The following is a 15,504-nucleotide window of genomic DNA, read 5'->3' on the forward strand; positions in this document are numbered from 1 at the left end:
AAAATATGCCAGTTTTTTATGTTTAATATCACTACTGTTAATACACATTATTATTAGTATTATTAATAATAAAAGATTATAAGAAATATTCCTTGAAAAGATTAGCCTTGAAGACATCAGATTTTAAATAATTATTGAAAACTGCAAGGGTTTTCTCCAGATCGGATAGAATTGGTTCGGTCATTCTATCCCTGTAGTAACACAAAAATTGTGATCGATTGTGATCTCTTGGCGTGGAGAGAAGGCAAATTCAATCATCCATCAGATAAATATACTTGTCAAGAGAGGGGATACATATTTATTCATAATATAATATTTATATAAATTGTTAATGAAAAAATTAAATTCCCATCAATATAACTTTGATCTACCTCTGGTTTTGCAGTGGAAACAGGAAGTGAGTCAGAGGCCCATTATCCGTGCACTACTTTGCGACCAACGGAGTTTCGTTTTGAAATGAGAAAACCGGGAACGAGCCGTTTCCAGATTACCCTTTAGAAATAGGAAAACAAAAAACAGAAAATGGGTCGTTTCCCGATTTTGGTTTTCTCATTTCAAAACAAAAGTCCGTTGGCCTCAAAGTACACGGACCATTAAGTTTTTCCGGTTTGGATGAAAACTGTTCATGTTCAGTGGTCAAATGAAAACATGATAAATAGCTGAGAGGGGTCTGACATGGACATTCAATGAAAGCTTATCTTTACTTGTGTCTTTACGTGTGTGTGAGAGAGAGAGAACGCTTGAGACTATAGCACACAAACTACTGTTTCTTTCGTTTTTCAGACCATAAAGAGATCAAGAGACCAAGACCACAAAGGAAGTAACCTGCATATGTGGTGAAGAGTGTGATGTGATGTGTGTGTTGCATGCATGAGTCTACAGAGGTACAAACATAACACTGCAATCTGCAGTACAAGCATCTCACATGTATTAGTATGCAAGAGACTTTTATGTGTGTAATGAAATCTCATAGTGTCATAGTATCGGAGCATCTCTAGAGAAGCATTGGACATCTGTGCACATCCAGCATGTAAGACACTGCTGCACTGTGATGCTAGTGTGTTGCATCTTTTACCTTTCTAATTTAGTCATCATCTGCAAATTAGCAGGGTAAAACATAATACATTTGTATTAATAAACATAGTTAAAAGTGTTTAAATTTGATAAAGTACAGTGGTGTTATTCACGAATGTATGTTTTTGTTGTAAAACCAAATTAAATATATATTTTAAAGCTAAAACATAATACATTTGTATAATAAAAGTAAAGTATTCCTCAGTGCTAAATTATGAATTTGCCCTTTTTTGATGAGACTGATAATGTGTCGAAGAATAGTGGAGAAATGTAACACACACACACACACACACACACACACACAGTAGAATAGTGGAGACACCACTGACAATGTCTCTCTCACACACACACACACTTTCTCCCTGTTAAAATGTCCCTCAACCTGGGCAATAGGGCCCGTCTCTTTAAAGGGCCTAGACTTTTGTTATGATTACCTGTGTTAGTCCTTGGTTTCTGTTCAGCATATTCCTTATTAAGGAAGCAATTATTGAAGAGGTATAAACCCCCACCCCAACAAAGCACAGACAACCTAAGTGCAAACACAACATATTCACAATCTGCATTAATTAGGAAAGCATGTTTATTCCAAAAATACCTACATGTATCCATAAATTAGACCCAGGGCATTGGGACATGTTTACTGTAATGAGAGCCAACACATTTCTGCAGAATAAGAGGCCGCACCATGTCTGTAATTAAACTTAAATACAGTATGTGTACATGGGTCACAGTTAAGCATCATATACTGTATGAAACATAACAGAGGTGGCATGTCTGTGTAATTAAACATCTTAACTATGTGTACATGGGTCACAGTTAAGCATCATATATGAAACACAACAGAGGTGGCAGAAGTAAGACTAACTGCAGAATTATATACTATTACATGTAAACATCAGCATCAGGCAAATATTTGAGCATATACCATCCTTTATTTTACCACTTATATACTTATATATATATATATATATATATATATGTCCTTATTTTTGAATTATGAACTAATTTTGGAAAATAGTTTTTGCTGTCCATGTGTTGAAAGGCTTCAGTTTCATGCAGTTCAGTTCAGTTGCAGGTCTTTGCAAAGCGTACCCAAGACAGTTGAATTCTTAGGCCAAACACTGTAGTTTTTTTACAGTAAGTTAAGTTTTTACAGAAACTTGTTTTTTTGCGATATCTAACCACTATCCATTTTCACTTTAAATTGTATTAAAAATATTTCCATTCATGGTCACAAGGTCATGAAAGTTAATTGGGTTGTTATGTTATGTTAATACATCTCTGGAAAGGACAGTATAAACCTTGGCTCTAGTGAGTCTGCTCAAACTTTTGATTGACACCATGTGCATACATTAAAAAAAAAGATATATGTATATAATCATATACGTTGCTTAAAGAACCAGTATTTGGAATGGGACTGACTCTGAAGGTCTTTGAAAATGAAGGCCCCTATCCCCTTTAAATTATGATGTTATGGTTTCCCTCCTAAAAAAAAACCATCCAGACCCTGAAACAGTGTCCCTCACAGAGCAGCAGGCCCCCAGACCCTGCTGTGGTAAGGGAAGGAAGTCCCTCTTTGGCACTGTGAGGTGGCAAGGTGGGCGAGGCGTCTACTGGGCAGAGTCGGCCGTCTTCTGGATGTGTGCCAGCTCCAGCACTGGCATGAGGAGCTGAAGGGCGTCCTGGATGTAGGAGGCGCTGTTGGAGGCCTACAAGGGGAGACACCACCCAGAACCAGAACACTTTAAATGGACGCACCACCCAGAACACTTCAAATGGACGAGATCACCCAGAACACTTTAAATGGACGAGACCACCCAGAACACTTTAAATGGACGCAGCACCCATAACACTTTACATGGACGCACCACCCAGAACACTTTAAATGGACGCAGCTGAAGAGTCAACACCACTAGCTAGCATCTAACTGATCTGGTTTCTTTCTACAGGTACAGTGTGTGTGCAGTGACGACAGCTGTATGTTTCTGAGTCACACCTGAATGAACTCTATGTGATCTAATGTCTGTATGACCCAGGTACAGTGTGTGTGCAGTGACAATGGCCGTATGCACACGGTGCCAAAGTAAAATAGACCCACCCATGTCTTCATCATCATCATCATCATCATAATCGTCTGCTGATGACCGATTACTGCATAGGTTTTGGGCAGAGCTCTAACCCACCTCCACGAGTCAGCCTGTCCGGTACTCTGCATGTGTACGCTGTGATCAGCCTGTCCGGTACTCTGCATGTGTACGCTGTGGTTTTAATGTTTGTGCCCATCATATTCAACAGGGTTGCCTAATCCAGCCCATGATGGCATCACACCTGAATGAACTCTCTATGATCTGATGTCTGTATGACCCAATGACTGATCACGGGTACCTTTCCCAAAAGCGTGGTCGTTGAATAACTACCGTTCGTAAACGATCCATAGATAATCGTTTCACCGCTCTACATCGGTTACTACCGTTCGTAAACGATCCATAGATAATCGTTTCAATGCTCTACCTCGGTTACAACGGTGGTTGCTCAACGACACTTTTGGAAAACGGTGTCCAGACGGTGTTGTGCAAGTCCAACCTACCTCCAGGAAAACTCCAGTTATCAGTGGGTTCAGGATCTCCCCTTTCTCATTTGACTGCAAAACAAATCAGGTTTAAATAAATAAAGGAAAACTGGGAAAAAGTACTGGGTATGTAATGTGGAAAGTAAAGACATCAACCCGCAATGAAGTAGCATTCTGAGCAAAGTTTAACTCCATTTCATGACACGCTTGACTAGAAGAGTTGGCGACGTGTGGCAACAGGAAGACAGCAGTGACATATGAGAGAAAAGTGTGTCATACCCCAACTGTAGTGAGACAGGAAGTGAAGCTCTTCGAGAGGAAAGAAATCTCCTTACACAGCAGAACCGTGATCCTGGTGGGAGAAGACAAGGGAAGGCAGGGTGAGCTGAGTACTGAGTGCCAATTACAGGTTAAATAAAAGGTTCAAAACACGACAGGGAACAGAAAAAAAGAATTAAGACACAGAATTAAGAGTGAGACTAAGTTAAAGACAGAGGAGGGGTATGGGACTTACTGAGCGAGCGCTTTGGCCTGGTCCATGGTGGAGACCTCAGCACTGCCACTGGTACTGTGCAGGACCACCTGAGCCACTTTGTGGAACTGCTCTATAGACTTGGCCGTGAGCTCGGCTAAGCTTCTGATGGCCGAGGAGTGCACATCCTGTCAGCAGAGGGGTATTTGCAGCACGGTTAAACATGGTGGCTAGGAGCATGTCAGTAGAGGGGTTTTTGCAGTGTGGTTAAACATTGTGGCTAGAAGCATATCAGTATAGGGGTATTTGCAGCACGGTTAAACATTGTGGCTAGAAGCATATCAGTAGAGGGGTATTTGCAGCACGGCTAAACACGGTGGCTAGGAGCATGACATTTAATGCAAAACAAACAACACAGAGCCCCCAGTGCAAACTGTAACTCCAAACAGTGAGAAGAGATCAAACACAAGCTTCAGGTGGCAGTCAGAAGTGAGATCATTTCCTTCCCCGTGGGAAGGACATTTTCACGCCTAGTAAGTCATAGGCAACAACAGACCGCGAAGCAGACAGCTAATAAATCATTTGATCAGACAGCTCGTAAATCATGTGATCAGGACAGACATCTTTCACTTACAAACAATGTCAAGACAAAAAGCAGATAGTAGTGGGGCACGAAAGGAAGGAACATCTCCGAGGATGAAACTCTTTTACCGTACCTCTGTAGTGTACTGTGTTCTGGCCTTCTCCTCTGTGCCATCCTCTTCCTGCGCTGGCGTTGCAGTGGAGGATTTAATATCAGCGATGCGATCGTGCACATTTGTTCTAGCCTACACATACACATACACACACACACACACAGACACACACAGATTAGTCAGTGGCCTTGAGGAACTAAAATGGAGTGCTGTTGAGATGGAGAGAGGCATACCTGACTGAGCTTGTCTGCTGTAGTGGATAAACACAATCGACTCATGGCATGTGTTAGCTCTTTGGCAAAGTCCACACCATCATCGTCCTCTGAGAAAACAACAGAAAAAGAAAAAAGGTCAGTTCCTTTGCACCATTAAACCCTGATCATACTGGTAACTATTCCACATAAGCCAGCAGCCACACAGTAGAACACTCGCTGCGTTGCACACACACTCCTGCCGGGTGTCGTTACCTTTAGTGTCGTCATCGTCGTCATCAAACTCCACCAGGGAGAAAGGCTCTTTAATCTCCGCCAGGTCGTCCTTCAGCTGGGCCAGCTCGTCCCCAGACATGGTGGTCAAGACGGATCTCACCTGTGCGCCGCGAGACAAAGCAGCAGCACTGAGTGGCTAGTTAGCTCAGACAGGCTACCGCTACACTAGTGTTCCAAGCAGCAGCACTGAGTGGCTAGTTAGCTCAGACAGGCTACCGCTACACTAGTGTTCCCATCTAAGTCAGGTCTGCCACAGAGCGATTCCAAACACCACACAGCCTGGTTTCCATGGTAACAGTCAGTCACTACTGTCCCCAGTGGGGCAGAAGCACTCATGCTTAGGACTATAGTCTTCACGGGCTGGTTGGTCTCTTACTTCCTGTTCTAGTAGGTACAGGTAGGTTATCTAGTGGGTCGGGCCAAGCAAAGATAAGCCAAACAAATAATTCTAAAACCTCACAACACCAAATCTTTACTAATGTCAAGAGGGTTCGAGAGTGATGAGAAACACCTACATATTTATCACACACAGATCATGAGTCACTGGCCCAAAACGTCCTATCCTTTAAGGAATTTGAAACTAATGAGATGGAAACTCATTGTACCCCAGAGTCCTCCCTGACTTGGCTATGAAAACCATCTGACCTGATGGTCAAAACAGCCTTTAATGTCTAACCTCACTAAACCGCTATTCATAAGAAAGACCCTGAATTCTTATGCATAGGATGATTTTCAATACATTGCTTTGTATTTATTTCCGAAACCATTTCATTTTATTACGCTGCAAAGTTATCCAAAAGTCAATTAGCAATTTTAGAATGATGCCCGCTATGGAACAGATATTTCAAAAGCCCTTCTAAAAGGTTATAAGCCACCATCATAAAACAGGGTGTTAAACACGACTTCACAAAGCCTGATTTGACTGGAGTGTAGCAGTGGTGTTGGGTAGCAAACTCACCTTGATCTCGCTCTCCCTAGACAAGCTCTCTAGCGCCTCCAGGTGGGCCAGCCCCTGAAACTCATCAAACAGCATGCCGTAGTGGGCCTTCTTCTCCACGTCTGAGGAGAACTCCTCGCCGGTCTGCTGCTCCTCTCGCTCCTTGGCCTCTCTTAAAACCTGAACACACACCACGTCGCAGTCACCGGCTCATTCTAACACTCTAGTACAGCGACATTAATGTCTGTTTGTTTGTTTGTGTTTTCAGCTAATCACAATTCAAAATGGTCATGTTCAGTCAGGGTTACAGCTGGTGCTGACGATCATAAGGAGTTTCACTATTGTCAGTTCTGGATGTGTTCTCACCTGTGAGAGGGTGGACGTTCTGATCATCAGGCCTTTGGTCTTTTTGAACCCTGGGTCTCCCTCAGCGATCACGTCCATCGTTTTCTTACCGATGAACTCCAGAGCGTCCAAACCACCAGTTATGACCGTTTTACCCTGCAGAAGACAGATGTCAGTGACGGGGTGTCAACATCACAGACCCAACAGGACAGGCCCCATCTTAATGGAAAGTAGATCTGCCGTGAATGATAGTTCTGTCCTGTGCTGTTCAATGCTGCGCTGTAATACGCTGTCCTATCCTGTGCTTTGCTGTTCTATGCTGTGCTGCCCTGTGCTGTTCTATGTTGCGCTGCCCTGTGCTGTTCTATGCTGTGCTGCCCTGTAATGCTCTGCCCTGTGCTGTTCTATGCTGTGCTGCCCTGTGTTGTTCTATGTTGCGCTGCCCTGTGTTGTTCTATGTTGCGCTGCCCTGTGTTGTTCTATGCTGTGCTGCCATGTGTTGTTCTATGTTGCGCTGCCCTGTGCTGTTCTATGCTGTGCTGCTCTGTGTTGTTCTATGTTGCGCTGCCCTGTGTTGTTCTATGCTGTGCTGTCCTGTGCTGTTCTATGCTGTGCGTTCTGTGGTTCTGTGTTAGGCTATGTCAATTCAAGTGGAAACTGCATCACACTGCTGAAATTCCCTCAATGCAACATTACCCATGAAAAAGCACCATAACACATTACACCTACATGTGACACAATCAAATTTCACAACGTTTTCAATGTATTTACTGATTTCCATGACTTTTCCAGACCTGGAAAATGGGATTTTAAAAATTTTGACTTTTTGTGATGTTGTATGGTTTGGTGTGCTGGGATGTGCTTGCCCTGTGGTTTGGTGTGATGTGGTGAGGTGCGATGCAGGGAGTGATGTGTGCTGCCCTGTGGTTTGGTGTGATGTGGTGAGGTGTGCTGGGATGTGCTGCCCTGTGGGGAGGATGTTGTGTGCCATATTGTATCTGTGTCCTCACTGTGCTCTGCATCACGCTGGTGAGGGATGACAGCATCCCCAGGGCTCCTCCCATCGCCGTGTCACCCTCATCCTCAGCCTCAGCAGTGCCCCCTGCTGGACACACACATTTCACTGTTAAACACATGTTCTGCATGCCATTACCTGCAAAGCCCATTATGTCTTAAAAAACACATGACAAAAAGAGCATTCGCAGTAAGAGTTTCAAATGAAACTTTTCAATCTAACAGTACAAAGCAAATCAAAAACACCAAAAGAATACGATTGTATTGCTGTTTATTTATAGAGCCTTGGTATGCCTTTACCTTCCGTGCTGTCCTCCTCCGGAGCCTGTGCAGAGAGTTCCTCTGGGCTGGGGATCCCGAGCGTGGTCTCTGCCTTCTCAATCACCTGGGAGATACCCTGACCTGAGACACACACACACACACACACACACACACACACACACACACACACACACACACACACACACACACACACACACACACACACACACACACACACACACACACACACACACACACACAGAGGCTGTTCACTGCTCCATATAACTGTCTGATAAGACACCTCCTGAGAGGAGAAGTGAGCTCAAATAAACTGCGGTAGGTACAGGTGGAGCAGACTCTGAGCTCAAATAAACTGCAGGTGGAGCAGACTCTGAGCTCAAATAAACTGCAGGTGGAGCAGACTCTGGGACAGATTCAACAACATCGCCTCTAAATCAGGACTGGAGCTGTTCCAGACAGACCTCACAGCCAGCTTCATTAATGAGTGTGTGTGTGTGTGTGTGTGTGTGAATGAGTTGTGTGTGTGTGTGTGTGTGTGTGTGTGTGTGTGTGTGTTAGTGTGTGAATGAGTGTGTCCATACATCAGCTGACGGACTGAGCCAGAGCTGCGAGTGTGTTCAGTGCATATGTGTGAGGAAGAGTTCTCAGCGGTCACTCACCTACGGTTGCCACAGTGGCCGTTGCCGTGGACAACAGTGACTTCCCCCAGCTGCCCCAGTACCCCCATCCACCCTCCATCACGGCAGTGTCACTGGAAGCCTATGCCACAGACACACACGGGGCATATTACATCACACACCTGCTTTCAGCTCACACACTAGCATTTTGGAGCATCTTTAAATGAATGACAAATACTTAAATACATATTTATAAATATATCTATATATATATATACAGTATATATCTGCTTTCAGTCTACATATTTTAGTTAAGTGGGTTTACATACAGTGTACTTCAGCAACACAAACATATTGTCATGATTTGCAGGGCTGGATGGTGTCTAGAAATGGCATTCAATAGATTTAGCTAGGAGCAGGAGTAGATTTGAATATTGTATTGTTCCTGGGGTTTGTAGTCTGCTACAGGCTCCTCCGCTAGGCCTCATGGAGGGGCGTAACCCTTACCTTCTGCTGTTCTGTTTTAGTGTCTGCCTCCTCCGGTGGATTAGGAACGTCTGAAGGGGCCGCTGCTTTGTGTTCTGGCCGTCTCCGTGTCTTGCGTGTCGGGGCGACGTCGGAGGACATCTCGCCAGGAGCATCTGTGGGTCTCTCTGTGGGTCTCTCTGTGGGTCTCTCTGTGGGTCTCTCTGTGGGGCTCTCTGTGGGGCTCTCTGTGGGGCTCTCTGTGGGGCTCTCTGTGGGGCTCTCTGTGGGGCTGGGAGATGGCTGCTCCTGGACACCCTCAGCCCCAGGGTCTGTGTGACTCTCCTTGTCTGACATCTTAAATCATTTCACACTGCAAAGAAGAAAGGAAAAACAATAACATGCCACTTCTTCCCTCACCCCTACTTAAGCTGCAAGCAGCCCGGGCGCCATGATTAAGGACCAGCTAACCTTCTCTGAGCATGAAGCCTCTGCCTCCCGGTTGTGCTGCTTTGCACTGTACAACATCAGGAAAATCAGGCCCTACCTGAGTGAGTACGTCACCCATCTCCTGGGACAAGCTCTGGCCATCTCCCGCCTCGACTGTAATGCTCACACAGGTGGTCCAGAGGGGCACATCATTCAGCTGTTCATTAACCTACACTGGATACCATTGGTTGCACACATTCAATTCAAGTCACTGATGCTACCCAGCTACCTAAGATAGATTATTCTGGTTTACGTTCTTTCTCGCTCACTGGCTGCGCACAATGTCTTTTTGGCTCCTCGATGACGGAACGAGCTACCATATGCCATCAGAGCAGGAGCATCCCTTGCTATGTTGAAGAATCTCTTCCAAGATCAACTCCTTTCTTAACACCTCCAGCTAAACACCCTTAACACTCCTGAATTTAGTTACTATGAAATTATCTCTGCTTTCTATGGCACTTCATAGTATTAGTAGTTTATGTTTACTTTGGATAAAATACTCTGCAAAGTAAACAAATGTAAATGTATACATGCAGACTGAGAAAAACAGGTATTGACTTCGTCAAGGACTGCGTGTTTGGATGATGGTCAAGTCAGAGTTGTAATCAGTAATCAATAAGAGATTGCTTCCAATGGCCAAGAGGACCATGATAACCGTGCAAAAAGTACAAGACCACAGTGACACTCAAAACCTTTTGTGCAAATACCAATACAAATGCTAGGACCTCGATCATCCGGGGTAAGGTTAAACTGAAATTCCGATTACATATATTCACTATCTGGCCACCTTCATAATCTGGCTAACCACAGCACTCAAAGTTAGGTAGTTACTTAAATGCACCGTTACCAGGCATGAAGACTACAGTCACATACTACAACATTTCATTTAACGTTGACTAGGGTTTTGACACAAAACACTTCCACTGGCAAACTATTGTAGTTGTTGCTTCGGCAACGTTAACTATCTAACTGGCTATGCTACATTATAAAAGAAATGAAGAAATAAACATATACATTTCAATTGATTTTGTGTAAACTAGTTCATGACAAGACCCTCAGACATGCTAATGGCAGGTTTGTATTGGCAAGGGGAAATTAGCTAGCTTTGGATTTGTACATCGTAACGTTCCGTTTTGTAAGTCACTCGGAAATATCGAAAGAGCCATCTAACATGGAAGTAGTTTCGACAAACCAACGAACCAATTTCGCAATTAATTCTTACATTACTCTTCAGTTTCTGGGTCGAGTGGCGTAAAAGGTGAGCCACGTCACTCCGGTATTGGGATCCTGATGGGATTTGTTTTGCTCCGAATGCTCTTCCTCTTCACACTGGCTGTGGTCCTCATTGACTGTGGATGAAAGTCAGTATCGCCCCCTATTGACTGTGACTACGAAGTTCTTTCTCAGAACCTTCAGAGTCCACAGAATCGTCCCACCCTTTCAAATATGCAGAACTCTCTCTCTCTCTCTCTCTCTCTCTCAAAGAATATGACAATAACCAGTGTTTTACACTAAATAAGAGCCGCAACAAAATAATTACTGGCCGAGCTCAATACGAAATATAGAATATATCTTAAATTAAAAGTTTCGTTTCAGTACAATAGTTTCCAGTGATTTAGTAATAAACAGTTAATTGTTAATGATTAGTCGTTCTTATGGACTACATATCCCATATCTCTATAGAGGACTTGATTGGATAGAAAACAACGCCGTGTTTTTTCGCTTCACTGATTGGTTTACTGGTAGTCGCGATATCCTCCCCCTCCTGCTCCTACTGCGTGCTTAGTTGGAAACAAAGATGGCTGATGAAGAGGTAGTTGAAACTTCTCCTGGAATTCTTCGGGAAATTTTCACATCCCCGTTGAATTTGAGTTTGTTATGCCTTTGCTTATTTCTGTTGTACAAAATCATTCGTGGGGATAAACCACCAGACATGGGTGAGGTCGAGGAACCATTGCCGAAATTAAAAAGAAGAGATTTCATATTGCCAGAGTTAAAAGAATATGATGGATCGTCAAACCCAAGGATTCTCATGGCTGTGAATGGTAAAGTGTTTGATGTAACGAGAGGAAAGAAGTTTTACGGACCAGGTGAGTTCACATTATCTCTATACTTTATTTACGTTCGTTTTTACAATAAAGGGAAAGTGTTGCACACCTTCATCTTACAGTAGCTGTCTGTCTGCTCAATTATTGAATGTGATATCGCTTCGTGGCATGCATTGTGTTCGCGCTTAGGGGCGAATTTCGGAGCTCCTGGGGGCAAGGGTGGTTTGTTTTGCATGAAAGCCTACTACACGGCCCCAGCAGCCTCGGAATGCTATTTCCTTTTTAGTTTCTCGCCAGAACTTACCAAAGTGAAGTAATTGTATGGTGATCACGCCCCCAACCCCCTTACTGTGGAATGGCACTCCGTTTCTTATCTGGGCAAACCCAATTCCTGTTCACACGCAATGTAAACCCTGACCCACTGATTGTTTAGTTCAAACTGCCCCTTCACCCTTATGCAATTGTGTGTTACGCAACACACTAAACATGATAAGTCTGCAAGCACCGTGGATGCACGGAATAATGTGCAGGTGTTGTGTGTGATTATTAGGACACTTAACACGCTATGCTGATATTGTCAACCCAACTTAGTTTAGTTTACATTTTCACTCTCACTCAGTTTTCTAATGCTATGTAGCAGTGGTTAAATATGTGCCGTCTATATGTATATATATATATATCCTATACGGTTTAAGCGTACTGTGTAAACATTGTTATGATTTAACCTAGTCAGTGCTGAATATTTCGTCTGTACTAATGTTAAGGCGTTGCCGAGTTGCATCAGGATGGCTGTTTGGTTTTTGTGAATGAGTAATGCTTGTGTATAAAGGTCAAACGATTTTGTTTTTACCGACCTAGAACTTTCTAAAGTGACTTTGATGTCCCAGTGGAGTTGGTCCTTGGTTTGTCCTGAACCTTGAAATGTGCCCTTGACAGCACTGAAGAAGCATGAGAAACCCAGATGTGTCCAGAACACACCATTCTGGTGTACTTTCCATCCGAAGTATTGCAACACATTTAGAGGCTTTTAGAAGAATGTGTAGTGTGTTGTATTTACAATCATCCTGTGCATGACGGTCCTTGTGGTCCACACTAACTCATTGTCTTGTTCATTCAGAGGGACCGTATGGGGTGTTTGCTGGCCGGGATGCGTCTCGAGGTTTGGCCACATTCAACCTGGAGAAGGAGGCACTGAAGGACGCCCATGATGACCTCTCGGACCTGAACAGCATGCAGCAGGAGAGTCTAAGCGAGTGGGAGGGCCAGTTTACTCGTAAGTTTCTCCCACTTTAGAGGGGGGGGGGGGGGGGGTTGTTGAGCTGTACGTCTACACTGACGTTTACGTTTAGTCCTTTTTGGCAGACGCTTTTATCCAAAGGTGTAAGTGTGTTGTACAAGCAAGGAAACAACACTGAAAGCTGTTTTTGTTCCATTGGCAGAAGTGTCAGATAATGAAGTGAAGAACAGAAGGACTTTAGAGAGGGACTCTGAAAGGACGTGTACACCACGCAGACACATTGGAGTTCATGCACATGTTATTTTAGCAGTCGAACAGCAAGACTAGAACCAGTTAGCATTCCCAGCTGATGATAAGAGAAGCTAAAGTCCATCAGGAATATTTCATGTCCTTAGCTCAGCTCATCAGCAGGGGTTCCGTAAGACTGTTCTGTCTTATCCAGTGGAAAGATGTGATTAAGTTATTGTGTTGTCGATAACCTTCCCAGCTGTGAAAGGCATAATGCCTCTGGCCTACTTCTACTTGTATCGCCATTGTAATATGATTGGTTTTAGCAGCCTTTAACATAAAGCAAATACTTTTACTAGTATTATTATTATCCTCAGACACTAGAGCATCGATATTTAGCAGATTATTTTCTTCCAAAGTGACTTACAAGTAAAGGACAATGTAAGCAATTAGTGGAAGGCAACGTAAGAACAGCTACTTTTATTGCTGTCATAGGTTTGTTTGGCCAAAGGGACTTGCTAACATTCTGCTTCCCTGCAGAGAAGTACGACTACGTGGGCAAGCTTCTGAAGCCAGGGGAGGAGCCGACGGAGTACACCGACGATGAGGAGGTCAAGGAGGTCAAGGACAAGAAGGAGGATTGAACAACAACAGTTTCATTCATTTTGTGTGTAACATGTATTTCATGACCAAACTAAGCGCATGGGCCTGGCTTGTTTTAAAAAGTCTTGCTCATCTCTGCTGTAGTGTGTTTGATTAGAGGCTGACCTCACTATCTCACTCCTATCTATATTCCCCACGCATTCACTCGTTAACTATGCTGTGTGCTAAGTCTGGTACTGAGCAGGTGACCCAAAGCAACTGCCAGCACAGTCAAGATGTCTTTTAATCAGGATCTGGCCCTCCATAAGGGGCAGCACTATCATAACCCACGGCCTTCCCAGTTAGCGGCTAACTCAGGAAACGATCTGACCCTGCTCTGGTGCAAACCTGTTCCAGGGGCAGCTTCTTAGTGGGCTATGTCTACAGAAATCACACTATCTTTAAGGAAATCAGTAACAGTTACTTCTTAAATGAGCTGAAGAAGCTCTATAGAAAATGATGAATGTAGAATGTCACTACTAAGTCCCCATGGAGAGAGAGACAGAGATGCAAGACCCATTGATCTCCGCCTGGGGGACTGATGCATGCTCCCGACAATCTATAATCTTTGAGCCCCATCTGAACAGTAACAATCAAGTGCAGACGGACAATAAAGCCAGATGAAAAAAGGGGCATTCTTCTAGCTTTTGAAGTTGAACATTTAAAAACACATCTAGGCCTACAATGACAATACAAATGTGGAAGGAGAGATATCCGTTCACCTTTATTCTATGTCTCTGGTGGGAAACGGCATTAAATACCTGGATTACATGGAATGCCGGAGATATTGGGTATCTTAATCACAAACTTAAAATATGTTAGTGTAGGCCTAGGTATGTGTTGAACTGTTTGACATCAGAGTACGTTCTGCACCCCTTGTCCTCTTGTGTAATGAAAGCAGAAGGAGGAACCCAGACTTGCCTTAACCAAGCTGCCATCTTGTCTCACTTACATATGCCATATGCAACATGCCTCTGTCTGCCCGTCAGTCAGTCATTTCCAAGCACTGGACCAATTCTGCTCACTTATAAACACCAATTGCCTTTTATGAAAGACACTGTAGAACATTTTGCATTTTGGATTACGTATTCATGGACGCCTCTCGTGATTTTTTTTGTTTGTTTTGTTTTTTTGTATCACTTTAATTTTGTTCTGTATGTGGAGGGATCTGGCGTATGTCTTTAACCTCTTTAACCATTGTTATCTACCGATGCATGGATACCAATATATGTGTACCACAAATAATATTTTCTTGGGTAAAGAGTTTTTATCGAGTCATGATTGACTGAATCTTAACATTCCATTGGAGAGCTTTGTGTGTGTGTTTACTGCTGCTGTTGCCGCTGAGGGGCTCTTCGCCAGCGCTGGGTTGGACAACATTAAACAACCTAAACTCAAAATCAGCTTCTGTGGACGACATTCATTCATTTTCAGTACAGATGAGTGCACTGCATAATCACCAAACAGTATTCTTACTTGCAGTACAGATATGTGCACTGCATAAGCACCCAAACAGTATTCTTACTTTCATCCCAGATTTGGGTGGTATCCAAAGTTATTGAGGTAACTTTGGTTGAATATCCTGATTGACACAGCTTCACCATGAGGTCTTAGTTTTTTAAGTTTTACCAGTTTACCAATGCATTTACCTGCTAGTTTAGATGACCAGTGATATTAATTTGAGGCAGGCTGTGAAAAGGTATGCCCTTGATATTGTTATTCTAGTGGTAATTGAGAGTCTAGTTCAAACACGTCACACAGGCGTATGCCTGCTGATGTAAAGGCCTGGACGAAATTTGACACAGATCTAAACACAAATGCATATATGATTCACATGAGGTAAATCAAGGTACACACAAGCTATCTGATAACAAAGCAAGTGGTTCAGATCATATTTATTAT

The 15,504-nt window shown here is 43.5% G+C and overlaps 2 protein-coding genes across 5 annotated transcripts; one reads left to right on the forward strand and one right to left on the reverse strand.

The window, feature by feature from the left end:
* Positions 1 to 1,636: 1,636 nt before the first annotated feature.
* fam114a2 (family with sequence similarity 114 member A2) lies at positions 1,637 to 10,809 on the reverse strand. Of its 4 annotated transcripts, XM_031572331.2 has the most exons (15): positions 10,670 to 10,809; positions 9,430 to 9,621; positions 9,001 to 9,331; positions 8,536 to 8,635; positions 7,895 to 7,996; positions 7,591 to 7,685; positions 6,602 to 6,736; positions 6,257 to 6,415; positions 5,278 to 5,398; positions 5,044 to 5,132; positions 4,832 to 4,942; positions 4,158 to 4,303; positions 3,923 to 3,995; positions 3,662 to 3,715; positions 1,637 to 2,783 (listed from the first exon to the last, which is right to left on the reverse strand). In XM_031572331.2, exons 3-15 carry the CDS (start codon positions 9,313 to 9,315, stop codon positions 2,685 to 2,687), a joined length of 1,599 nt encoding a protein of 532 aa, XP_031428191.1. In that variant the 5' UTR covers positions 9,316 to 9,331; positions 9,430 to 9,621; positions 10,670 to 10,809; the 3' UTR covers positions 1,637 to 2,684. The 4 variants fall into 4 exon arrangements, with proteins under 4 accessions (XP_031428191.1, XP_012672034.2, XP_012672033.2 ...); XM_012816580.3 differs by lacking the exon at positions 9,430 to 9,621 and having other exon boundaries at positions 7,591 to 7,682; XM_012816579.3 differs by lacking the exon at positions 9,430 to 9,621.
* A 403-nt stretch (positions 10,810 to 11,212) lies between these two features.
* On the forward strand, positions 11,213 to 15,002 carry pgrmc1 (progesterone receptor membrane component 1). The gene is made up of 3 exons (XM_012816567.3): positions 11,213 to 11,537; positions 12,613 to 12,768; positions 13,501 to 15,002. Exons 1-3 carry the CDS (start codon positions 11,246 to 11,248, stop codon positions 13,602 to 13,604), a joined length of 552 nt encoding a protein of 183 aa, XP_012672021.1. The 5' UTR covers positions 11,213 to 11,245; the 3' UTR covers positions 13,605 to 15,002.
* Positions 15,003 to 15,504: the final 502 nt, after the last annotated feature.

The sequence above is a fragment of the Clupea harengus genome, chromosome 8 (genome assembly GCF_900700415.2).
Source record: "Clupea harengus chromosome 8, Ch_v2.0.2, whole genome shotgun sequence".
In the NCBI taxonomy this organism is placed as follows: Eukaryota; Metazoa; Chordata; class Actinopteri; order Clupeiformes; family Clupeidae; genus Clupea; species Clupea harengus.